Source organism: Colletotrichum costaricense, assembly GCF_030867565.1.
Source record: "Colletotrichum costaricense strain IMI 309622 chromosome Unknown Scaffold_6.1, whole genome shotgun sequence".
NCBI lineage: Eukaryota > Fungi > Ascomycota > Sordariomycetes > Glomerellales > Glomerellaceae > Colletotrichum > Colletotrichum costaricense.
This window is the reverse complement of record NW_026848235.1, coordinates 1,547,586-1,572,352: the sequence shown is the minus strand read 5'-3', so window position 1 is coordinate 1,572,352 and position 24,767 is coordinate 1,547,586. Positions and strand designations below refer to the sequence as shown.

Below are 24,767 nucleotides of genomic sequence, written 5' to 3'. Positions count from 1 at the left end.
GGCGATGGGCGGGTAAGTGCGAAGGGGAAGGAAGAAGAGGAGTGGAGGAAGGACCACCCAGCCCAGACAAGACACATCAGACACCCCAAGGGCCGCCAAACCAAACCGAGCAAAGTGTGGCAGAGACGTACCCAAGTATCCCTACCTTACCTTCCAGTGTACGGAGTAATAGGTAGGCCAGTTGAAAAGGTGCAAGAAGGCACCACGGCACACGAAGGAAAGAGGCACTGAGGCACAGAGCGAAAGGAAAGACTGGGGAAGAGCGATGGAACGGAGAAGCGGCCTGCAAGATGGGATTGGGCAGGGTATGAGTTAGCCCGCGCCAGGGTTGTATGCAAGGAGGTGGAGTTGCTGAGAAACCGGGTCTTCTTTGTGAGGTGGTGTTGGTAACCTGGCACGCTGCACGCCGGCCTGGATGAAATGGATGTTGGCTGCCCTCACACTGTGCCACTGCGAAGCCTCAGATTAGCATTTTCCAATCTGTGCTGGTGCACACACCTTCAAGCCAGGTAGGGGCACGAAAGGGTGTCATGGAGACGGGCGACCAAACTGAGCATACCTGAGGACGGATAGTGCCCAGTACCGACTGCTTCGTAGATACCGAGACAGCACAGACAATCCACCATGGATGAAAGCGCTGCCATTTGAAAGGATTAGACTGCGTATGTACGTATGTAGAAATCCAAGGCATGCGTCTCGTAGGTGACTGAGATGGACGCTCACGGGTCTGAGGGCCGTCAATTGTTGCAAGTCACCTCGTTTGCACCTTCACCCAGCTCGTAGGACGCCCCGGTCTAGTCTGTTTTGGGAAACAAAGCGCCACGCCAGAGACAATGTGAGTGATGGAACTCGACCCTCGGACAGACGACTATACTCCTTTAGGACTAGTGTCATATCTCGCTCAAGTGCTCACATAGCAAGTGGGTTGCTCTCTTGAAATGTCATGGTTGAACTCGTTCTTGACTGGGGAACCGGCAATGAACCGGCGGGGAAACTGAGAAAATGGCCTTCTAAAATCTTGAACAATTCAAAGGCAAGCGTATTGTTCTCAAGATAAGAAATGCAAAAGCAGGCGTCTACAACTAAGGTTGGCCGGGGACTTACCTTACCGTAGATTGTCTCTTCCCGCTGCTTTTGACGGATACAGTGACTTGAGTCTGACTCTGGGCTACCGCCATGGTGCTTAGGTTGGCTTTAGCGTCGCTTGTCTTCAACCCCCTACTAACGGAGCATTTAAGGTACTTTACACAAAATCAAAGCTCAAGCGCCGCTTCCCGTGATGGACAATCCGATTCTCCTCTTCATCCCGGCCAACCCGTTGGTTCTTTGTCGTTGTTCCCGCTGCCGTCATGAGGCTGATACTGCAAATCGCACCCTATCGGATTCCGTCTACCCCTATCCTAGGTAGAGAAATCTCGCATCGAATCAAGGGGCCCAGCATGATGCTGATCTGACACGCAAGGTACCGTATACCACTGCCGAACTCCCTGGTGTTGCCTTAGCTCAAGGTAGTGCGTACCTGCCATCAAGGCGCCTGAAATTCCAAAGAGTCTGCCTGTCGCGCCCGCACAACCTGCACCGCAACACCACCTCAAGTCACGAACACCAATACCGTTCGGGCCTGCTGACACTGCTTCTAAAGAAGAAGGGGTTTCTTTCCCTTGCTGATATCACGTCGGATAAATCATCCGTGCCCTCAGCTTCCATTTCGCCCACTTGCCCGTTCATGATTTGAGTTCCAACATCAACTTCCTCCAAAGCCTCGGCAAATCATCATTTCTCGGTTCTCGACAGGCATGGGTAATGAACAGCCGACCATGCAAAATGTCGTCTTCTTTGTTCCCCTTTGTCTTTGCAACCAAGCCAAATCCCGCACCGCTACGGCCGGGTACTAGGCTACCGGTCAGCTTTAGCCCGCGGTGCGCATCGTCAACGCCATCCGCCCTCCGGCGGCCCAGGCCGATGCTCTGGCGATGCCTCGAAAAGAAAGCAGGGGATGCTGTGGGGATGCGGCGCCGGACGGTGGAAGGGAAAGACCGCGGCACCATGCGGCGATAACCCAACGGAGAATTGCAGCAGCAGAAGCAAGCACCTAGCGGCTTACGCCAGAAGCAAAGTCGACAAGGGTCAGAGTAGGATATGACTGCTCGGTTGTTTCGTCTCTCGCCAAACGATCGCCCGAGTCCAGCTGTCTGGAGCCGCGTGTCTGAGGGTTTGATGTCTCTTTCACGATCATACCTCCTGGAACTGAACTGCCAGCATATTCGCTCACGCCTGACATTGAAACGGAAAGGCATACGACCAGCAGGTACCTAGATGGGCATCCCCAATAGCCATTGCAACCTACGATTATCAGCCGCTTGTACGGAACATGGCCGGAGCAACCAACGTCTACCTGTTGAATTTTCTATGCTTTCTTTTTGCAGCCATTGCGCATTATTCTGTTGCTTCATCCTTGTCCTCACGAACAGGGTTCTTCCAACTTAGAGTGCTTTGGTTTTCCCAGCCCCGGACATGGCGCACATGGATCCATATCACCGAGTCAAGCCAGTGTCAGACGAGCCATCGGATTGTACAAAGTCGGAGTTGAGCGCTGGGTTGTGCCTTGCAGATGGGAGCAACCGAGCACGCCATCACTAATCCGTGTGTATCTCGTTTCTGACGTTCTACTGTGTATTGGTGTGTAGGGAACGCGGCACCAATTCGAGGTACGGCTACCCCGGCCCGGGAGAAGCAACATATCTACCAAGCAAGCCTTCAAATCTTCAACACCAACATTGGCGACTAACCCCTGGCACATCCCGCATAGGGACATGCGAGGAAGAAAGAGAAAGCGAGAGAAAAAAGAAGCACAACACGCACGTATCCGTCCAATACGACGAAAAGCAATAACTCAATCTCCTGGCACGGAATACGACGTCCTTACTGTCCCTCGTCTGGAATACGTCTCAACATCTCAGACATGATCATTAATAGAACCTGCATCTCAGCGCAGCGCTCCGACGAGATGGACGGTCTGAAGGTCGCGAGAACAATTAATAATAGCCACGAACTATTGTTCATGGCGAGTAACGACATGCTGGCTGGCTACCGCTGCACGCTGCAACCACTCGAAAAACCAGATGGCCAGCTTCGGAACGCTAGGGCCGACGGGCAATTGATTTCACCCCATCTTCTCAATGTTTCAGCATCACGGACAAAGACGACGCTTTTTCGCCACGACGACTCTATCGGCAGTGTGGGCTTGCTTGATTCAAGTGTTTGTCAATGTGTCGCCCTCCTTACACAGTCGAATTGACTCCTCGGACCCTACCGCCAGCATTTCGAGAAGATGCACTCACTCGGCCACGTCTAATCGTTGTCAGTGCCACCTCAGCCAGTCCGAGCACTAGACCGCTGCTTTGGCAGTCGGTATTCCCCAGGGTGCCAGGTCAAGATGTCAGACACGAAAGCGCAAGAGCACTACTACCAGAGTATCTGAACTGAGTACTGCTCAGGCAACACGACACATGTATGTCTCACACATCTTATTATCAGATGCCACGACACGAACAACCTTACGATTCTTTGGTCAGTGAACGGCTCTCTTAGACGCTGCTGTGTCTTGCTCCGTCTCAAGAACCAAAGCCCCTGGAAAACGCTCAGGCGCCCACCTAGGAAAGCTTGATCTCCATGGGACCACTGCTGTTCCTGGGGACGACGAAATCGATGTCATGAAGGCTTCCCTTAGTACCTTACATGACTGCCATTGAACCGCCAAATCGTGAAAATGAGCTCCCTAGCGTTATCAGTGATTAAATCATACTATCAGTACGACGACCAAACTACAACTTCGCTTCTTCGGAATTGTATCAAGCTGTCTCGACTGGGGAAACAGGCGCAAAGACAAGCCGATTGATCCGTGACTAACAGGACAACAGTACGAGGAAATAGTCTTTTCACAGTGCGTCTGGGGATACTGGCCCGCTCCAATGGGGGGCTGCTTCGACTAATGACGCTGACCGAAGGTGAGTGCCGTCAAATCCGGACACACCAACTTATCCCCGCCATTGATGACGGCGACGAAAACGGCTTGGCTCCCTGCCAAACCAGAACATTCCCGGTCTTCGTCTGCAGCGTATTTGTATACCGAATATTCTGGGCTTTCAAGCTTCCATCGAAAACTAAGCCTACGATGCAGTATGGTTGCGGTCGCTTCGAACACGTCTGCGCCCCAAATTACAACAGACCGCCCGCTGTAAGCCAAGTTTCTATGGTTCACTGGAAAGATCTCACAGCCTACTCCGTACTCTCCACGTCTATGAGGGAAATTCTATCATACCCTCGAGAGGCTCGAAAGCTGGGAGGCTGGTACGCGGGCCGGCTGTTAACAGAGCCTGTGTGTGCAACTGGGACCATGCCATCAAAGCATCCGCGGCAGAATAATGTCGATCAACTTCTATCGGACCCGGGGTGTTGCAGACGGATCAGTAGATGCCCCTCGCCGTCGGAATGAAATTCATCGGATTGCCCTGGCCGCCGGCAACAACCACGCCATAACCTTTTGCTTCCGGGTCTTGCGGATTTCGACGTTCAACCCCGGAGCCTTCCGAGCCGCACATCTAGGTCTGTCTTTAGGGGCCATCTGACTTAGTTTTCCTTTCCTTCCCGCGCTTTATGGCGCCAACGAGAACACTAACTAATTCGCCTGCCCGCTCTCGTTGCGAGTGGGCGGCACGAGTTGTCTCGTAACTCGGTGGTCGTATTGTAAGGCCACAATTTTCGCGGGGGCCAGATGCTTATCTTCGCCGCGCAGGAATGAGGATATTCTTTTGTCATCAAGGTCATCATCGATTTGACTTTCAATCACCGGAAAACAGCTGGCGCAGGGCTGTGCAGACACGCCATTGAACGTTGAAAGAAGGCTTGCCGATCCCAGATCGCATTCCACGCCTCCAATATCTCCCAGTCGCCCCCCAGCCACTACTGAACATCGGCATTTAAAATATTTGGTGATCATGTGCGGTGTGTCTACGACGTACCTGGCTACAAGCTACAACTGCGGTCCTCTGCTTGTTAGCAACGCGATTTGGTTCCGTATTGATAGTCTCGTATCGTGGATGACCTGTCAGCGGGCCATGCGTGGATCGAGTGGTAACGAACCGCGCCCGAAACAAAATATACAGGCCCCTAATGTGTGAGGCCCTCGGGAGTGTGAAAGTCGAAAAGTCCTGTTTTCGCGAATCACAACGAGACCTGAGCCTACTATTGGATCGCCAGCATTCCATGAGATCATTTTCTATGGAACGACAGGCTGCTTTGTCGTCCGAGCCCGGCCCCCTCTTCATCCGCTCCACCCTGCTCTGGTGCTGTCGATCTCCAACGCCGCGCCATCCGGGGGGAGTCTGGACTTTTTTTCGCCTACGAGTTGGTTGGCTCGCGATAACGGCGATGCGGCAGACGCACCACGGCAGCAAGGCAAAGAGGAAAGCCGTCCTTGATGGGGCTTGTTGCTAACGCCAGCCTGTCAGACGCTTCAGTTCGCTCCCGTCGATCAGTTCGATTTCCGGCGAGCAATTCAAATCTCCCCCAAATCGTCCACGGCGAAAACCCAAGTGCCTGGTAGCGTTCCGAGCATTCCAGACTTTCCACGCGGTCGTCGCGATGCGGCATATGTGCGAGAAGGCTGGCGCCGCGGGAAACTTGGAGAGGGGCAACGATTCTCTCCAATATCGTCGAGTTTGGTGTCCTCATCCACTCTCGTAGCCCCCAAGCCTCAGCCAAGAGAGGCTGGGCATTTGGCAAAAGTAGACCATCTTCTGTTAAACCCGAATTCCGTGACGCGGCCTTCTGCATTTGGTACCCTTGGAGTACGGGTACGGGGGGCTTCTCCTCACTTTCAACCCCGGGCTTCAGCTGGAGCTGCAGCTGTAGTGCAGCCAAAAGACGCGGGGTTCTCTGCGCGATGTTCGCTCCGATTCGAGAGGACCTCTGGCCGCGGTGGGTTATGTAAGATGCGAGGTAAGGGCAGCAGAGCAAGGAGAAAACCACGCGACCAATGACATATGGACGGTTTGCGTGGGGCTGCGGTGCCCATCCACGAATTGAGGATTCATCAGAACAGCTGCTCGAGCGGTCGAACAGTCTGGTTTCGGTAGACCACTTGCTGGTTCGCGAACTTCTATCTACCCCCTTGACCGTTGAAATTCTAATTACCAGAGGAAGCATGAAGGCTGAGCGCCCAGGTAGCCCATTGTGGCTGATCTATTGTTTCAAGTGCGACAACATCAAGCTTTCTCTCCCTATATTTCTTTTTAGTTGAAGAAGCTTAATATATTGCTGTTCTTGTTCTCCCTCTACTGCGTACGGAATATGCTTTCCAATATTAGCGCACGACCTCACGAGGATTTTTGTATGCCGAACCGGTCTTGTCTCGCGTGCCCTTGCCAGGTACGGATTCATCCACGGCGGTCCTGAGTCAAGTTCCCTCCCGGGGGTCCCTGTCGCCCATGAATTTGGGGCTGCACGGGTCTTTTTTTCCCTCTTTTCCTTTTTCCAATATTGTGTTTCCCTTGTCAGATTGACACACTTTGACAGCCGTCAGCAGACAGCCCACCCCGGGGAAGGCTACTATATCTTCGGCGACCCCCGGCCTCGGCACGGACGACGGCCGATCGGGAGACGGCTCATCCGAGAATTTTACGGGTCCGGGGTGTATGTGTTTGTGTGTGTGGCCGGTTTGAAAAAGCAACCGTGAGGTTTGGCATACTCTCCAAAACCCTCCCTTTTCGTTTCTGCTGGGCATCGGTGAAGGGGAAGAGAGAGAATCTCGGCTCATCTCGCCGCGTTCCCTCGGCGCAATGGACCCCGCCGTCAAGTCTGCTGCATGGAGTAACGGCGTTTCTTTAGACGTACAGGTTACTTTGGGCTGGAGGACGAATCTCGACGGTGGTGGTGGTGAACCCTACCGGATTTCGTTACTCGGTTTTTCTAGCTGAATGAAGCCGACGTTCTGAGTCGAGCGTGATGGCGAGGGTTGTGAAGATTGCTGGCGATGAGGCGCACATGGAGCTTACACTGGCATAGGCTGCGATTCGGATGTAGGAGGATATCCGCTTCTCTGTCCTGGGGAGGTTTGGTCAAGCACGCCTCGATTTCAAGGAGGCTTGATGTCTGCTTGACGAGTGGGCTAATCATCTTGCCGTGATGGCTCTGCATTGCTTTCTACGTCTCCCTACATGAGAACGAACACGAATGGTTCCAAATGTACCCAGGCATCGAGCTTGAACTTCTTCGCTATTTCAAACTGGTACTTACCTAGCCAAGTCAGCCTGCGATGCACCAAGCGGTCAGCTCGTCTATCATGGTTGAAGCTAAAGTTTTCAGGATGTACTACAGCTACGGGCGGGTGGGTTGATAATCCCCCCATCATGTTTCCTGTTTATGGCGTGATGCAGCGAACGAGGGAACTCTGTGCTATTTTCCTTTTTCTCGCGGTGTCTCGTATGACCATATGTTCAGCATTGTTGCCCGTGACTTGACGATTACTCTTCGTGATCATTGTCTTGATTTTTGGGGTTCGGCTCGAGATCTGTAAAATACTTACGATGTGGCAGCTTACATGAGGCGGATGGAGTCCCTCGCGCGACGGGGGGATAGGTTGCTCCGTGAGCAATCGCTCCCAGTCTTTTCAGAGATGGTTTAGGCTTCTTTACAGAAGCCTGTCTTTTGAACGTTGCGAACTCAGTGTGATGAAAGGTCACCGGCATCTGGAGTGGATCTGAGGTTGTCTTTCAAAGTCAACCGCTGTTGTTGATCAGGCGCGAGCGCTCATTCTGACCATCCCGAATTGTTTCTTAGCCTATGGGGGCAGAGGGGAGAACATCTTTGGGGTTCTCGAGGTACTCGGCCTCCAACTTGGTCATTCCTTCTCTAACCAGATCATCGATCGCCAGTAACCCCTGTGCTTCCCTGGAAATCGATCTTGCATGGAGAGCCCCATGGCTTGCTGGTCTGGGCAAATCTGTGACGCATGAAGGGTCCTCATACGGTGGATTGTTGGGGTGATTTACACATCGAAGCCGGTGTATAAAACCTTATCCACTGTCCATGCGGCAGGATCGTTATAGAATCGGCAGAGTCAATGGAAGATGATACCTTTGTGACAGTCCAGCGGTTTGTTTCTATTGGATGAGAGCAACAGGAGAGTACGTCCGTAGAGCACCAATGTTGATAATATGACGGTCAGCTTGTCCTGCAAGTCGGTCGAGGCACGGCCACTATCCTCGGAGGTTCCAGCAAGACGGTACTCGGAAGCCGCTGCGAGCTGATCACTGCATCTCCAAACACAACAATGAACCGGACGATACGCGTAAAGAACGTTCCTCTGATGCGGAGTTCGGATTCAGTGTGGCCTGCATGTTCGCTGCATTTGAGGCATTTTGCCAGCAACCCGATAGCCCGGAGGACAAGTAAAGCCTCGTTTTTGGCCCGTTTGGGTAGGTGCCTCCGCACCAGCGGGCTGGGGTCTGCATGTCGCTGACAATCCCCATCCAGTCGCCCGGGAGAGCTGGGCAGGAAAGCTGAGGTGCCAAGATTTGGAGGAGTACGGAGTACCTAAGGTAGTGTAGCGTCGTCGTCGTCGTCGTTGGCGAAGTTCTCTTCCAAAAGAACCGATGGAAGGTTTATTCTGCCCGGGTTCCGACAACTCGGCTCAGGTGCGTGCGTTGCCCTCCGCACTTTGGACGGGCTGGGCGGCCCCACATAGGTGCAGGACAGGTGCGGGCCTACGAATCCTCGGCGTGGATTGACAGAAGTTTCCCGTAATCCATACCGTCAGTTCTTGGATATCGAATTCATCCACCGCCTGGCTTCCAAGTCTCAACAACTCCCCCCCGCCTTTCAACATACCTTAGCCCACTACCCCGCCGGCGTCCACGGAAGAGAAACAGCTGCAGCTGGGGCCGAGTCTACTTTTTTTCCCCTTTCGTTTGTTTCCTTATCCCCGTTCCCACACGACCGACCTACGGCTAGATTACCACCCCCAAAACCACCCCCAGCCATGCCTCCCACGAAGCTCCCGGAATCCGGCAACCCGCTGTAAGTCTAAGTTTATTCCTCTTTCTTCTCTCAAGAACCCCTTACCGCGCGCGCGGCATTCTCGGTGGATATCCAAATCCGCCTCTCCATCTCTCATCCCACTCACGCCTCGCTGTGCCTTTCACCGCTTCTCACCAACACCTAGCCTAGAGATTCTGAGAGGGGAGGGGCTGCAGTCATCTCGAAGCGGTGGCGGTGGCTGAGCTCTCGGCGTCCACACCCTCCTCAACAGCCTCTCGAGCTTCAATGGTAGAGGTGGGAAAGCCAGCACCTATTGCGCTGATATGTGAACAAGTACACGGGAGCCGGTGGCAGTCCACTACCCCGAGAGTGATTTAATCTTCACCCTTTTTTGATTTGAATTGTACAAGGAAGTGAGCTAATACAGAAGCCTGCGTCAATAGGGTCTTTTTCGACATCACACTTGGTGGTATGTATCAAATCATTCGCCGTCGGGGGGGCTCAATTTTTCCTCATGTCTTGGCCGGGGTGCTTGGGGGACGAGTCTCATGGACTGTTCTGTCGTCCTTGGCCTCTTGAAGTCTTGGGGCCACGAAGCTATTCGCAGGCATTGTGCACGTGTGCATATGCCGAGAGAGACGGATCCCCGCAAGGTTCTGCCTTACATGCTGGGCACTCTTGTCCACGAACGAGCTAGGTTGTCGTTGTCCAGATGAGTCTAGGGTCTTGGACTTGGGACTTGTCCCCTCCTGGCCACAAAGACGCTACCACCGGCGGTTGAACATCGCGGCTCAGGCAATCCCGGCTCCGGGGCTCCGAGCTGCTGGTGTGCTTCGGCTCTTCGGTGTGGCCCTGATCTCTCGGTCTACGAATCTGCTTGGCCGTCATTTCCAAAGCCCCAAAGTCTGGGAACATGTCTTTACTATCTATCCTTTGACTTGCACCGTTTCTCTCTAACGCTTCTTCGGTGTTGTCTCTAGGTGAACCACTCGGCCGCATCACGTTCGAGCTCTTCAAGGATGTAGTCCCCAAGACAGCCGAGAACTTTCGTCAGTTCTGCACCGGCGAGTCCAAGGATGCTCGGGGTCGTCCGCAGGGCTACAAGGCCTCTAAGTTCCATCGTATCGTGAGTCATCTTTCTACGCAACACTGCCAGCCATCTTACTCAATCTCCGGACCGGACACTGAAGGGGGAAGGTCATGTGAAGATAGTTGACAACGGTGCAACGGCTGACGGACAATGTCTTACAGATTCAAGGCTTCATGTGCCAGGGCGGCGACTTCCTGAATGGCGACGGTACCGGCTCGGTATGCATCTACGGCACCTCCAAGTTCGCCGATGAGAACTTCAACCTGAAGCACGACCAGCCCGGTCTGCTCTCCATGGCTGTACGTCAAGAACCTACTTTCCGAATTTGACACCAACTCGCTGCAACGCGACGAAATTGGCGATGATACTTAGACTAACAATGCCATCAGAACGCCGGACCCAACACAAACGGCTCCCAGTTCTTCATCACCACCGTCCCGACGCCCTTCCTGGACAACAAGCACGTCGTCTTTGGCAAGGTAGTCGACGGTATGGACATTGTCAAGATGATGGAGGCCACCAAGACGGGGTACCGCGGAAAGGACCAGCCGAACCAGGACGTTGTCATCGCGCAGTGCGGTGAGATGTGAGGATGGTTTTGGTTGATAAGATCCTGAGGCGATGAGCTACGAGGCGGGGTGAATGAGGACATATAGTTTGGGTGGTCTTACTGCCCGCCTTGTGAGGCTGTAGCATCAGAACGCACGTTCTGGCTCGTGATACATGGAGTCTGGAGCGAGGAGGCTCCCGTATGTGAGACGAAAGAGGGATAGGATGATATCCGACTCGCTCGCTGGGTCCACATGTTCACCTAGCAAGTTGCATTGATCTGGTTCAAGGCCCAAAACCCCCGTAGCCAATGAGAGACGCCTTGTGTCATGAATACTTGAAATCTTCCCTGCTCCTCGTCTTCAACTTGTCCCTGGTTCACGCTGGACATTACCTTATCTCCTCTCTCCTGATATGGAGAACACGAGGAGTGAGAAGACAACAACTGCCCATGGCTCTGTCTCATCTGTGACGCCGCTTAGGAGTAGTTGAACACGACTTTTTCTTGACCCGTCGTCGGCACTTGATGGAGTTTATGTTTGCTTGACGTCTCGCTGGGTATCTGAATGCTCAAAAAGTTGTGGCAAACCTCATCATAAGCTTGAGCGCCCAGCCAGCGCGCTCGGAAGGACGAGTGGGCGGTTGGAGGCTGGGCGGGATGCTGACAAGCGTGGTCGATCGAAATAATTACAGACAACCATTTCCTAAACTTGAGTGTTACCGCAAGGAATGATAAACACCATTTCATTCTCGCAGAACTTTGGCAATAAGTCATGAGGCACTTAGATATGAGTGGCTTACTCCCACAACCCTTCATGCCCGACCCTCTTGGGGTTTCTGTAAGAAACGATGATGCTTCTGTATATAATGAAGACAGAAAGCTCCTATATTGAAAGAGGCCTCCTATATCAACTTTCAAGCCTACCGTCATCCTCCATCATACCCCAATACTCAAGTCATCCAAAAAGTCAAAAGAGTTCACCCCCCCGGTGCTGAACTGGGGGCTACATCTCTTAGTGCTCATGCCGGGATTCGAACTCGGGTATGCGCTGAGCCTGTCGTCGAGTAGGCTGGTTGGCGTGAATAATTTGGTGACCATTAACCATTCCACCACCCACGCCACAGTTTGACCTGACCCCCCGACCTAGGGGGGCGCCTGCTGTGCTGGTGACGAGAATGGAATTGAGGTGCCCTATAGACCCTTGGTGGGTTGGTAGGCGGTTTGAGGGAGAGAGAATAGTGGGTGTCCGTCCCGTCAAGGTATGGGATGAAGGTTTGTTGTTGTTGTGGTTGGACGTGGACAGGAAGGTGCGATGTGGGTGGCGGCTGCCTGGGGAGCCGTTGAGGGTTTTGGGCAGCCTTACCTATACTTCAGCCTCGTGGACAGCTCAGTCACTGCCAGAGCGGATTCAGACTGTGCATGATGGCCTTTGCTCTGATGGGAGCCATGACTACGATATCAACTAGTCTATGCTTGGCTACTTGGAAGATTCTGGGTGTATCAAGGCCCTTTCCACGCAAGAACGCTGCCCATGACACAGAACGCTTACATCGAACACATGTTTGGCACTACAGTCTTCCTGTTCAATTCAAGAGATATCTAGCAGTTGAGGACATATCAAGCTGAGGATACTATGTGCTGACAAAGATGATTAGTCTTGAACATGGCCCCAACCGATGAAGGCGACTGGTCTATATGGAGTGGGTGGGTGGACTGAACAGCGTCGGTGAGTGAGCTGAACAGCATCAAGTTTGGTCAAAGAGGTCGGTCATACAAGTCCACATGGTGGCTGTGTCGAACCTTGAAATCATGTCACATGCGAGTCACCGGGAAGTGCAACGAAAAAGTGTGTGAACTGGCTTCCATGGTACTACCACCCTCCAGGCGAGCACTATAGCCTCTGCGTTCCATGACTACTTGTTTTTCGTGTGTTTGCCTCCCTTCCATCATCTAATCCATAACCCCATTCCGCCAATTCGTATCATGTCTCTTAAGTGCAGCATCGAGCCGCCCAACCAGAAGGGGAGACGTGAAGTCCGAACATCGAAATGGGTAGAAAAGGTGTAAGCGAGGCCTTGAGAAAATTGCGAACCAGTTTAGAAGCCTTTCCTCCCATATACCCATGGGGGAGACTTGAAAACTCTTGGGAGACAAACCCTCCCTGATGACAAAGAAATGGCCTCAGAATATTGAGGCAACTGAAAGAAGAAAGAAGTTGGTATCATCCTTTATCCTCCAACGCCGACCGGAAATGCCGTTCCGGTTATATGCCTGGGTCATCAAGAAAGAAAGAAAGAAAGAAAAAGACCCTGCCCCGTCCTGTCCACCTGGGGCAATGCTCAGAAATTCGAAATGTCGACCGTGATACTCCTGTTCATGACCCTTTGTCCAATTCCCGTTGCCGTTGATGCCGGAAAGTTGAAGAGAACGTGATGCCTGTAACCGAATGTATGTACTGTATGACTTTGGCGATACCGAAAAGAGAGCCCAAACTCCAAGAGAGTGGTATGGTAATGCTGGGTATTGTTGAAGAATAGCAATGAAAGAAAAGAAAGAAAGGAATTGTCGAACTAGAAAAAGTCGAATCATGTTGCGCATGGCCCAGTAGACGATGTGTGTCCCTCAGAATGCTTGCGCGACGTGGGTCTCCAACAGCTTAGTTGCCCTGGCCGAAGTTCCAAGAGTCTCTACCTCTGACATGACGGCCGTGGAGGAAGGGGGTGACGCTAGCCTCAGCAGACTGTTGACCGCTGGTGGGAGTCGGAGCGGGAGTCTGGGCATTGAGAGTGACAGTAAGGAACGAGTACAGAGTCATAGCAGGAGCAGAGACAGTGAGCACTCGAGCCTTGTTGGTGCCCTGGGCGACTCCAGAAGGAACGGTGGGAGTCGGAGTGCGAGTAGCGGCCGGAGTGCTGCTGTGAGTACCATTGCTGGGGGCTGAGTTGACAGGGGCAGCCTGGCCGTCGACGCTGACCTGGAAGGGGTTGGCAAGCTGGTCCTTGATAGCGTTGAAGTTGTAATCCGTCTCCTCGAGGAACGTGAAGGCAGACAGAGCGTTGGTAGCCTTGTTGGAGTTCGAGGAAGCCTTGGCACCGGGCACAAGCTTCTCACCCTGAACCTTGATAACAGAGCAGCTAGAATAGAGCTCAGGCGTCTCGATATCCTCAGAGGTAGCAGCGCGCTTGTCGTCCGTAAAGCCGACAGGGAAGTCGGCAAACTGGCCGTTCGTGGACTCAGCGACGACACCCGGCTTGAGAGTAGGCCAAGTCCAGACCCAGTAGATGGAGTACTCTGAGTTCTGGGCCAGATCCTCAGGGAGCTGGAAGGCCGTCTGGCACCAAATGTTGACGCCCATGGGTTGAAGAGCTTCATGCACAGCGGCACCCTGACGCTCCTGTGAGATGGGCGAATCGTTGACCTGGTAACACTGGCCATCGTCGTAGTTGCGAGTTGCCAGGAGGCGACCAGTGCCATCGCCACCCTTGCCGTCAGCAGTCCACTGGCGGTGAATGTCGAAGACGCTAGGGTTAGACTTGGGCTGGGCGGTGCCGTAGATGAAGACAGTGCCGCGGTTGAGGGGCTTGTTCTCGGGGGTGGTCGGCTTAGTGACATGGCCGTTCTCCTGGTAGCGAAGAGAAACGAAGTCGCCAGGAGCAGCAGTCAAGGACGGGAACTCTGCAGGCTGGCTACCGGGCATGGACTTCTCGCAGAGATTGAAGCCCTTTCCGGGAATGCGCATTGTGTACCGCTCGTCGTCAAAGCCGTTGAGACGACCAGCCCAGCCATTGGAAAAGCCATCAGGACCAACGAGAGTACCGTTGGCAGCGACGCGGTTGAGCTGCTCGACCCAGGTGTGAGACTCGACCATAGGGACACCGATGATGGCGGCGACAGCCATGGCGAAGGAGTTGACGCGAACCATGGTGAATTCTTGGGATATGATTGCGAAGAGGAAGGAGTGAATATTCTTGTGAATGGGATACTCAAGTGATGAAGCTTTTGATACTCGCGGAGCGCAAAAGTAGGGAAGAATTGGATGGACTCGTGAGCGATTCCAAAGGGAAAGTGAATAGTGGTGAGGAATTTGACGAAATCAAAGAAGGATCGAGTGTGTGTCTGGATGAAAAAGATCAGTTAGGGTTTGCGTATGTATGAGCTGGAAGAAGGACGGGAGGAGAACAAACCAGGTGGGGCGGGCTGAGATATCGTTTGGCAGGAAGGAGCGCAGAGTTTTCGAGTCTTCCAGAAGAGTCGAAGTTGTAGTAATGTTATGACTGATGTGAAAGTTTGAGATCGATGACTGGGCCGCCTCGAGGTTGTTTTTATGTACGCGGATTCTTGGATTCTCGGTGAATCAGGTTGTTGACTGGCGTGGCAGGACTGAACGAGACCAAGAAGTTTGTTTGTTTACACACGTAAATTTGTATTCACAATTAAAGACGTCCGGCGCAGTCAGATACCAGCTGAGTCAAGAATAGAAGGCGAAAGAAAAAGAAGAATAACAAGGCCTTGTCGTGCTACATGCGGCGATGGTCGAGGTCAAAGATTGAATCTCGGGTAAAGTGGGGCGGTGTTGTAAGCTGTGAGGTTGTTGAAAAGGCGAGGAAGGATCGAACAGTCGACTCGGTCCGGGAGGAAGGAACAATAAAACGAATAAAGGAAGGTGCCTGCCTGCCTCAAGCGCGTACAATGAAATCCACGGAAATTAGGGTGGTCTGAGAATGGGCCTCAAGGGAAGAAGGGAAACAATGCGATTGTTTCCACGTTCTTTTGCGAATCCCGAGGAGGAAGGGCGTTTGGTGGATGAGGAGGTGAGGTGAGGTGAAGACCACAAGGCCATTTCGGGATGAGAGGCCGGGCTGGTTTAATATCACGTCTGTCTGTCACCCATGGGCCATGTCTGCCGCCTTCCATGGCCTGGATATCCCTACACGCATCTAGACTCATGCTTTCCCTTCTGGCTGCTCAACCCGTGGACGAGGGTCGTGATCGACGCAGGATGGGTACCCGAATGACAGGCAAACACCCATGCGGCGCATCGTGGGAGTCGCGATCTAAAACGATAACGGTGGAGGACGGGATGGGCACTCGGACAGGGGGATTCTGGGCATCTGGCCAAAGAGCGAACGATACCGGTCGTGTGCCGGGGCCGGCCATAGGGTCGGATGGGGCCTGGTATGGGACGAAGAAGAGCGCATGTTTCTGATGCGAGGTACTGGGCGCCAGTCAAGCACGATGCGCCAAAGTAGCCAAGGTTGATGTTTGACAAGGAACGGCGGAGGTTGAAGTGGACTTCTTGGCGCACAGGTCTCAAGGTTGAAGGCAAGGCAAGGTAGTCACGGTAGTCACGACAAGGCATGTAGTGTGTATGACATCCGCATCAAGGTCGGGGAGACGTCGGGTCGGGCGGTGGGCACTTAACGGGAGATGGTCTGCACTAACCTGCACGCGAGCGGGGCTCTCTAGGTACCTACGGGCAGGTACCTTTGGAAGTTTGGGGCAATAAGTACCAGTCGTCGCTGCTCTCCCGCTGTAAGGTACCGACGCTCGTGGGGTTGCACCGATCTTGGTTTAGGCGCCACGGTCCATGTAGCCAGGGATGGGGAGCGAACGACGAAACATGTATCTCTGCAGGCCAAAACGTATGGCCGAGAGACTTTGGACCCCATGCTTCACAGCAAAATCTGGAACAAGGGGCTCGCACTCCTCTTGCAGAGAGTCCAGAAGGTCCTGACCGTCCTGCGAGTCGCGATGCACCTCATCCAGTCAACCAGGCCCATGCGACCCCTGCCCGAAGTAAGCGAGCTCCAGACGCAAGGGTCCACCACCACTTTGACTGGCAGCTAGCACCTCTGCCGCTCTGCAACTTACGGCGCCTACCAAAATTGGCACCCAGACCACCACTTGCTTCTCTCTGCTTGTTCCACCTTCAACGCGCCGAGGCCATTCCCGTCGACCATTTTCTCTTTTTTCCTTGCTTATTTCGCGTGTCGTCCACGAATACATGGCTGGCCACCGTAAGATTGGCTCAGCCTCTTTTCTCCTTTCCTGTTTGGCCTTGCCGCGCCGCCGCCGGACACAAGGGCCTGGTAATCTACTCGATTGGCCACCGTTGGCGCAGACTGCCGCCAGACGGTCGACGAAGATGGATCCAGGAATGGAACAGGCAAGGAAGTGAACAAAAAAAGAAGCCAAGTTCCCACTGCCGTCTGTCCACGCAACTAAACTGACCAGTGTTCCATGGCAGCTTACTTGATGCCAAATCAGAAATGCAAATGCTTCGCAAAATGTACTCCTTGCGCCAAGCACCCTGGTCTCTTTTGCCGCGGACGGAGTCGCGAATATACAAGATTCCAACCCACCTTGGAGCACCGACCTACTCCAAAATCCCACATCAGGGATCTTAATGAGCGGTGGCAATAGCCAACAGTTATGGGCATCGGACACCACGACCCGGGTCACCACCTTTCATTCCAGACGGACCGAAGTCTAGGCAAGCGCAATGGACCGCCGTCTACGGATGTCAGGGAAGCATAAGCTTGGACGTCTGGACGGCGTCTAGAAGAGCAAAATGCAACGAGACTCGAAACACGGACCAGTGGCCCCTACGGAGTACACAGCACGCAGCACGCGATGAACAACGAATACCTGACTGGGCCTTCGTTTCCAGTCTTTTGCTCCGTTTTCTCTGTTCGTGGCTCGGTTTGCCACGTCTCTTCTTTGCTCTGGCAATCGGTGTTCGGGTTAACCGTCATAGTAGACGAAGACTAACAGCAAGCAAGAGTCGGCGACCGCACAGAAGTTGGAAAGTAAGAGTTGTTCATGGTATTCCCAGTCCTGCTTTCTCATCCGCTTAGACCACCCCCATCTCAATTGTCGAGAGATTGTCACCTACGCCTCCGAGCTCAATGCCCCGGAGCCGTCAATCTGCAAGCCAAACCCCGGCATATCAACAATTGGATCCTCCTCGCTGGTGGGAATTCAGAAATCGTCTTGTCTCATCGTCTGTGCGCATCCCGGTCCTTTCTTTTTCTGCTCCACCGCTAGCAGCCCGCCGCGGGCGCGAGATCTCGGCGAACGGCTTCAGTCCAGTCCAATCGTGGCTGAGTATGCTGAGGCTCAACTTGACAGCGCTTGCTCAACCGCCGAGATTCTTGTCACGCAATTGATGAATCTTTCGACTTCAACTCTTCCTCAAGACGGCAGCTCGAACGGGCGATTATCTCGAAAACTCACCAGACTTACCAACCCCCTATTTCCCGTCTTTTGCCACTGTTCGCGATATCACACACCTCGGTCACCAACGTTCAGACATGCAGCGTTTCACCTGCGCCTGCCGTCCACGTTGTTCAGACCATGCACCCGCAAACCCTCGTCCGTCCCATCCTAAGAAAAGAAGAACCCCTGCGAACATCCTCCGCTCTTTTTTCTTACTGATCGCCCTCATCCTCTCTCTCTCTCTCTCGCTCCATCTCCTGGTTCTGAGCACTCACATTTTTCGCACGATGCGATGGGTAGGTCTCCACGTGCACACCTCCACTCGCTTCTCCTGCTCCGCAATCTCGTTCTCTTGCTTGGAATGAAACATCAAACTCCCACGTTCCACTCGCGCTACTGAATCCTCCTGGCGAGGCCGGGGAAGGGGGAGTTATTATTATTACCGCAACGTCCGGGCGGCACTGGTGACGAGGACAGGGACGATGTTGACGACGACTACGACTACGAACCCGCACCGAGAGCTCCGTCGAGTTTGCGACAAAAGGCAAACCGAAGAAACGGAGGAACCACAATTTGGCAGCGTCTCACAAAACATAAGTCTTGGCAACAGAGGATCATCTGATCTTTTAAGCTTCCATCACCTCAAACGCTGATGAAAAAAGAAAAAAAAAAGAAGAGGAAGAGAATACCCACCACAGGTGACCCCCCCCCCCCCCTCGACGAACACCAGGCAGGCAAGCAAGCAGGCAGGCTTGCCACTTTTCTTGAGCGTTTCATCTCATCACTCCAGCGAAGCTCTCTGAACCACTCGCTCGTCCCAACACCAGCGTTTGGCGGGCATGAAGGATGACAGGAGAAACAATACGTCTCTTGTCGGACCAATGTAACCGTGATGTGGGAACCGAAGCACTTTTTGTTTTCATATTCTGCCGAGGGGACCAAGTGAGAGTAACAAGTTCCATTTCTTTCTCCTTACTAAAAACTCTGGTAATAACAAGACGTGATTATTGGTATCAAAAGTTGCTGTTCTTTCTAGCATATTGCAACATGTTTTTTTCTCTGCCCCTATTCCATTCAAGAGGAGCCTTTATAGGCGTTTCACACATGAGTCGGCCGTCAATCATTCCATCCCACCCTAAAGTCAAGAACATAAACTCCCGCGCAAAAGTACACTATCCCTTTTTTTCACCTCTGCTCAGATGCCGCTGCATGCGAGATTACTCCTCTCCAGTTTTGCGACATACGCGCAAGCAAGCAGGGCACACATCTCCCGGAAACATGCTGTATTCCCCTTTCCCTTTCCCGTCTGTACAGCTCGGCCGAGTGTGAAGTTTCACTCCCAGTTCCGGTGTCCGTGACCACCAGCCTCGTCCATCACAGCTGCCGGCGCTCGATGGTGCACCAGCTTCTGGATCGATGATGCGGGGTAGTTCTCCCTGTTCTCCATGTCGAGGCTGTTGGAGCGCGCCCTCTTCCTGCTGCCCGTCAACGACTTGAGCGGGGTGAGTTGATCCAGCGAGGGCAGTCCGCTGCTGCGCTGTTGGTCGACTGGTGACCATCCGGATCTGCCGTCTGTGCCGGCCACGGCAGCGACTGCCGAGACGGCCTGGGCCCATGGCTGCTGGTTCCATGTATGGTGGTCCTTGCTCTCGGCCCAGAGGTTGGAGTTGGCCGCCGCGCTGCGGTGGTTCTCGTTCTGCCACTGCTGCGTCTTTGGGTCCGACGCCGCCTCGCTCCAGCCGTTCCACTGGTGGAGGCCATGGAAGGACGAAGTCGTCGTGTCCCAGTCGTGGATGCCCTCGACCTCGCCCTCGTCGTAGACGCCGACAGGTACACCGCTTGAAACTTGAATGCCTGCAGTCGCCGAGAGGTACGGGTCGGGAGCAGCAGATGACATGTCGGCGACGATGGCCTGGTTGTCCATGGAGCTAGTGCAGGCCGCGGCGGTAAAGAGGTCAAGCTGGTGGTGATGGTGGTGCGGCCCGCCGGCCAGCTCATGACTGCCATCGTAGCTACTTGCGTACGACGAGTTGAGAGAGGCACTTGGTGGAGGCGTTGCGAGTCCATGTGAGTAGGGTTCCATGAGCCCAAGTGTTCCGGTGGATGCCAGGCTTGGTAGCTGGCCAGGCATGGTGACGGACTCCCAGGCATTGCTCATGTTGTCGTTCATGACGGCAGCGAGGTGATGAGAGTAGGGGGGTGTCGGTGCCATGAGCATCTCCCGGCCCGGGCCAGATGCCGGGTTGACGCAGACATTCTGCTGATGCGCCGAGGAGACGGGGTCCAGAGCCGTGAGGAAGCGCCAGGTCGTGCCGGGAGGGTTGAAGACGCGCTTTGAGCGGCTTCCCCGTCGGGATGATGAGCTCTGGTCTTCGCCGTCCTCCTCGGCGGGCTTCCTGCCCTTCTGCGGCGCAGGCTTCTCAAAGATGGGGTTCCACTTGTCGTCAAAGGCATGGATCGTGCGGAACTTCCAGAGAATGATACCGCGACGCACCCAGTTGCGGCGGTCAGAGTTGTCGGGCGGGGCAGACCACAGCTCCTGGAACATGCCGACCTGCTGGATCAGCTCTGCCGTGGTACGCTCGGCCTCGAGGGCGGCGTCTTCCGTGGCCTTGGCTCTCTCTTCATCGTCCTCGATTTTGTTCTTGTTGTCGACGGGCTCGAGGTAGCCGGCGCACGTGCTCAGGATGCTAGCCCACTCGGCCGCGGGGAAGGGCACGCGGACGTCCTGTCTGGGACGGCTGCGGCAGTCGCACTCGAACTTGCTCTCCTGGCATCCGGGACGGTGCGTGTACTGCACGCCGACCTCGCTCGTTTGCTCAATGATGCAGGGCTCGTTCTCGGCTCGGCGGAGCTCCTCGGGCCGCGCCAGCTTGGTGACGCACTTCCAGCGATGGTTCTGGAGTGCGGGCTGGGAAATGCTCAGCTCAACGAAGCCGTTGAGCTCAGATCCGGCGGGGAAGTTGCTGCGGGGATGAATTTCGAGCGTGACGGTCATCTCCAAGATGTCAAGCCACTTGTTGTCCTGGATGGCGTGCTCGAGTGACTTGTGCAAGGGAGGGAACTTGGCCTCCCATTCCTGAGACATCTCAGTGACAGCTGCGGATTCCTTCTGTGCCAATTCGCGGTTGTACTCGTGCAGGAGAACGCTGCCGTTGAGGCCTCTGGAAAGACCGTCTTCCTTGTGCATGTTCTTCTCCAAGTGGGGGTAGTAGTCAGGGTCGAGAGGCTTGCCGTGTTGGTCGTAGGCGTCTCCGTTTTCTTCCATCCTGACGTTGGAGGAAGCGACAAAGATCCAAGCAGTCTTGGGCCTCATGACGACAAGGGAGTCCATGGCAAGAATCTGGGCAAAGTACTCGTAATTGGGGCGCACGTCTGGAAGACGACCCTCGGCGAGGGCGACCAGGACTGGGTTGTCCTTGAAGGAGGCAATCTCCATGTTGTCCTTGAGACGGGCCTCGCTTTTGTCAGGGTCCTTGACGAAAAAGAAGTGGTCTGAATTGTGTTAGCTCAAGTCTCTAAAGCAGACGGACAACCCGAACTTACAGCATCGGTGCTTCTCAAACATCTTCTTAACCACTTGAATGTGGCTGGAGACTTGCTTTCTCTTTCTTTCCTCTGCCTTTTGTCCTGGCTGCAAGCTGCAGCAGTACGCGATCCACAGGTACTCGCTGATGAGCATGTTACGCCCAAACTGCTTGCCCTGCATGCTGTACTTCTTTCTACCCATATGCGGGATAATGAGCAGCGCTAAGATGCCATGTCAGAAGGGACTTCAAGCTGCTCAAGTGAATGTGACTTACAGTCAAGGAAGGCATCTTCCAATACACGAGGCCAGATCTGCTTCTCGTTGGGATCCTTTTGGTCTTGCTTGTCCCGGTAAGGCCGGAACTCGGGGGCATAGTAGATGGGGTTGATGTCATGTCGTGCCCTTCTGGCCATGTGGAGAGCATCAGGCCTTCTCAGGCTATTGCTGCTCCTGTAGGTAGAGCCAGCCTGGGATGGTACGATAGGTGGAGTGGGTATGCTCGTCAGGCTCGGTGAGAAGAGCCCAAGTGGGCTATTACGGCACGACGATGCGAGGCTTCCCAAGTGAGAGCCGGCGGACTGGACATTGCCCGTCGACTCCCTCAACGGCTGCCGCCCAGTCGGTGTGCATCGTCTGCTATCGTAGCTGTAGACTGGGGAAGGGGAGTAGCGTTGAGAGGGAAGCACAGGGCGCGGGTGCTCCATCATCATCAGGTCTGCTTCCTCTGGAAGCAATCTTCTTTCCTTTGTGTTTCTGGAGATAGTCCTTGCGGAGGACTGGTATGGGACTGGTTGATGCGTCGACCTTGGTCCGTTCTTTCTCTCTACCCCACGAGGAGAGTAGAGACTTCAACTGGATTGTAAAAGGATTCCTTGACAAGCACGGAACCCCTGAGTGAAAGAATGGAAGATAGCTGAGAGGCAAAAGACGTAGGTGAAAGGAATGACTCTTCAGGAATTCCGTGACGGGGCGGGCATGGGTTTTGTTGCTAAGTGAAGGAGTGCAAAAGGGCGCTTGTTCTCCGTGTGATATGCTCCGGGATCAAGATTCCTCGTGGTATGTCCTCGGGAGAAGGGCTGAGAGAGCGGGAGAGGAATGATGGCGAAGTGAGTGTAAAAGATGGTGTTTTCCGATTAGGAAACAAACAGCAAAGTAAAATGAGCGTGTGTCTGAATTCCGCAGCTCGAGAAACTGGTTTGAGAAAGGCGGGCGAGCCACACGTGCCTTTCCTATGCTTGAGTGTTTGGATCAAGCAAAAGAAAAGTAAGGATGTTGGAAGATGGAGAGAAGGCTTGGGGAGAAGTTGAAAGGAATGACACTGGCATGGGACGTACGTCAATATAAGTTCCTGAAGCCAGGTACACCCGCTCCAAAGTCTGAAAAGAGAGGAGGCGAGGGAAGGTTCAATATCGTTCGACAGACACACCCTCAACACCGTAGTCTACCGGGCGAAGGAGACGGCGATAGACGGGACTGACAGAGCAAGAGAGAGCTTTCGGATTTTCGTTTGGCACCCCAGGTTCCAGATCGAGGGCCAACACACGCCCCCCTTCTTAGCCCTCTGCTTCATCGTCCTCCTCGTCCATTCCCCGGGTATGCCTGTGGACTCCTCCTAGTCTAAGGGCCCTGTCCTCCTTGGGACAGTAGATACAGAACATGTGCCTGTGAGCCCCGCTCGAGGCTCCAGATTATCCCAACTCCTGCGTACTGAACCCTCTGAGCGGGGTGAAGGGAAGATCCCTTTTTGGACGGCGCTGGTCAGCACTGCTGAAGCGGGAATGTGGTCTGGGTGAAGGAAGGGATGGCGGGGCAGTGAGAGAGAGAGAGGGAAGTTAATCTGAGCACGAGCTTCAGAGGGGATATGGAGAGGTGCAGAAAGGAAGCTCCGGCAGACTAAGTCGTATCAGGGCTCCGAGAGAAACTAGCCAGGGTGAGGGAAGCAGAGCGAAAGAGAAGGCAGGACGTTAGTGAACAGTATAGTAGGAAGCACAGGGCTGGAGCCGTGCCTGTCAGAGGAGGATAAGGGAGGAGGGTGATTCTATTGGCAAGCCCAGCGACGTTGTATGACCCGAATTTGACTAACATGACTTGACAGCTCGGAGGATCGCGAGCTTAGTCGCAGCTGAGCTAGGAAGCATCGGGGAGCCAGTCTTGTCGATATGAGGCCCCGTTGAGGTTTTCCCTGTCGCCCTACGACTACGGTACAGTACCAAGCGGATGTGCGTGTGCATATGATCGTCTGTCAATTCGACAAGGGCCATCTCCACATGGCAAATCATGGGAAACTAACGAAGCTGGAGTGGTGGACACATTGAGGGCGCTGGCATGCAAGGGGGTTGGTCCAAGGAACGTTGGCCTTCACGGGGGGGCCAACTTGGGACGAACTAGGTAGAGACCACGGTTCTGGATCTGCACGTACCACGCGCACCAAACCATACAGCACCACCACCACCACCGTCACTCATTCAGACCCGTCCAATCGAGAGTTCTCTTACTCTTTCTAGAGGCAAGTCTGGAAGAAGATGGGACGGACAGACAACTTTTTCTTCGATTTCGGCATGGATGCTGATTTAGGGCCTCCCCGCCGTTCCGCTCTCCTGTCAAAAGTTGGAACATCCTTCGCAACACGAGAGGCAAAATAACAACGAGTAAGAAAGACAAAACAAAAGGATAGAGTTAGAAACACAGGCGAAGAAAGGGCATAGTGCACAGTGAAGCTGGCATGTAGCCAGATTAGAAAGAGACAAAAACACCGAGTGAAGGGGAGAGAGATGCATTCCTGCTGTGCGGGTCAAGGAGGCGAAGAGGGACACACAAGTACGCAGCTCGAGGCAGGACAGGCAGAAGGAGGCGAAATGACAGATGAGAGAAAGGTTTTTGGTGTGAGAGGATGATGTTCGCTTTCCTCTGCCTTTCCCCGCGTGGTTCCTCCTCCCACTCTCCTCCTCTTCCTCATCCCTTCCCATCTGCAACGAAGATGGTTCTCTCGCGTATTGAAGCTATTGCCATTCGATGTTCTGGTGCACGGGGCAAGGTCCCAAATAGCACAGACAGTATTAGTCCGTAGTTGACTTGCAGTTTCCGCCCTCTCCAGAACCCCACCGTTTGACAAAACAAACTCCTTTGGTTCCCGTCGTGGGCTTGACATGGGGAAAGGTGCCCCAATAGCGGGACGGTTTATTTTTTGCAGGAGGTGTTCTGTTCGGAGAAAAATTGATCGGAAGGGTGACAAGGGGGTGAGCAGGGGCCCAAATCGCGGGGCCAGGGATGAGTGAGACAGATTTGCATACAGAATTACAGATGTGGACTACCACTGAAGTTAAAGAAAGTAACTACCAAAG

The 24,767-nt window shown here is 53.9% G+C and overlaps 6 protein-coding genes across 6 annotated transcripts; 2 read left to right on the top strand and 4 right to left on the bottom strand.

Annotated features, from left to right (window-relative positions):
- Positions 1 to 1,596: 1,596 nt before the first annotated feature.
- On the bottom strand, positions 1,597 to 2,281 carry CCOS01_06732 (uncharacterized protein; the record flags this gene model as incomplete). The annotated part of the gene is made up of 2 exons (XM_060454900.1): positions 1,597 to 1,761; positions 2,105 to 2,281. 2 exons carry the CDS (start codon positions 2,279 to 2,281, stop codon positions 1,597 to 1,599), a joined length of 342 nt encoding a protein of 113 aa, XP_060314600.1.
- Positions 2,282 to 4,498: 2,217 nt separating this feature from the next.
- Positions 4,499 to 5,483, bottom strand: CCOS01_06731 (uncharacterized protein; the record flags this gene model as incomplete). The annotated part of the gene is made up of 2 exons (XM_060454899.1): positions 4,499 to 4,624; positions 5,022 to 5,483. Coding segments are annotated over 2 exons (588 nt in total), but the record flags the coding sequence as incomplete, so codon positions are not given.
- Positions 5,484 to 9,040: 3,557 nt separating this feature from the next.
- Positions 9,041 to 10,719, top strand: CCOS01_06730 (cyclophilin type peptidyl-prolyl cis-trans isomerase/CLD; the record flags this gene model as incomplete). The annotated part of the gene is made up of 5 exons (XM_060454898.1): positions 9,041 to 9,078; positions 9,801 to 9,883; positions 10,020 to 10,165; positions 10,291 to 10,428; positions 10,519 to 10,719. 5 exons carry the CDS (start codon positions 9,041 to 9,043, stop codon positions 10,717 to 10,719), a joined length of 606 nt encoding a protein of 201 aa, XP_060314598.1.
- Positions 10,720 to 13,335: 2,616 nt separating this feature from the next.
- On the bottom strand, positions 13,336 to 14,601 carry CCOS01_06729 (uncharacterized protein; the record flags this gene model as incomplete). The annotated part of the gene is made up of 1 exon (XM_060454897.1): positions 13,336 to 14,601. One exon carries the CDS (start codon positions 14,599 to 14,601, stop codon positions 13,336 to 13,338), a length of 1,266 nt encoding a protein of 421 aa, XP_060314597.1.
- A 2,986-nt stretch (positions 14,602 to 17,587) lies between these two features.
- Positions 17,588 to 17,848, top strand: CCOS01_06728 (uncharacterized protein; the record flags this gene model as incomplete). Its single annotated transcript, XM_060454896.1, has 2 exons — positions 17,588 to 17,686; positions 17,720 to 17,848. 2 exons carry the CDS (start codon positions 17,588 to 17,590, stop codon positions 17,846 to 17,848), a joined length of 228 nt encoding a protein of 75 aa, XP_060314596.1.
- Positions 17,849 to 19,230: 1,382 nt separating this feature from the next.
- CCOS01_06727 (uncharacterized protein) lies at positions 19,231 to 22,136 on the bottom strand (the record flags this gene model as incomplete). The annotated part of the gene is made up of 3 exons (XM_060454895.1): positions 19,231 to 21,392; positions 21,444 to 21,647; positions 21,701 to 22,136. The coding sequence occupies 3 exons, from the start codon at positions 22,134 to 22,136 to the stop codon at positions 19,231 to 19,233; spliced, it is 2,802 nt and encodes a 933-aa protein (XP_060314595.1).
- Between the last annotated feature and the right edge of the window lie 2,631 nt (positions 22,137 to 24,767).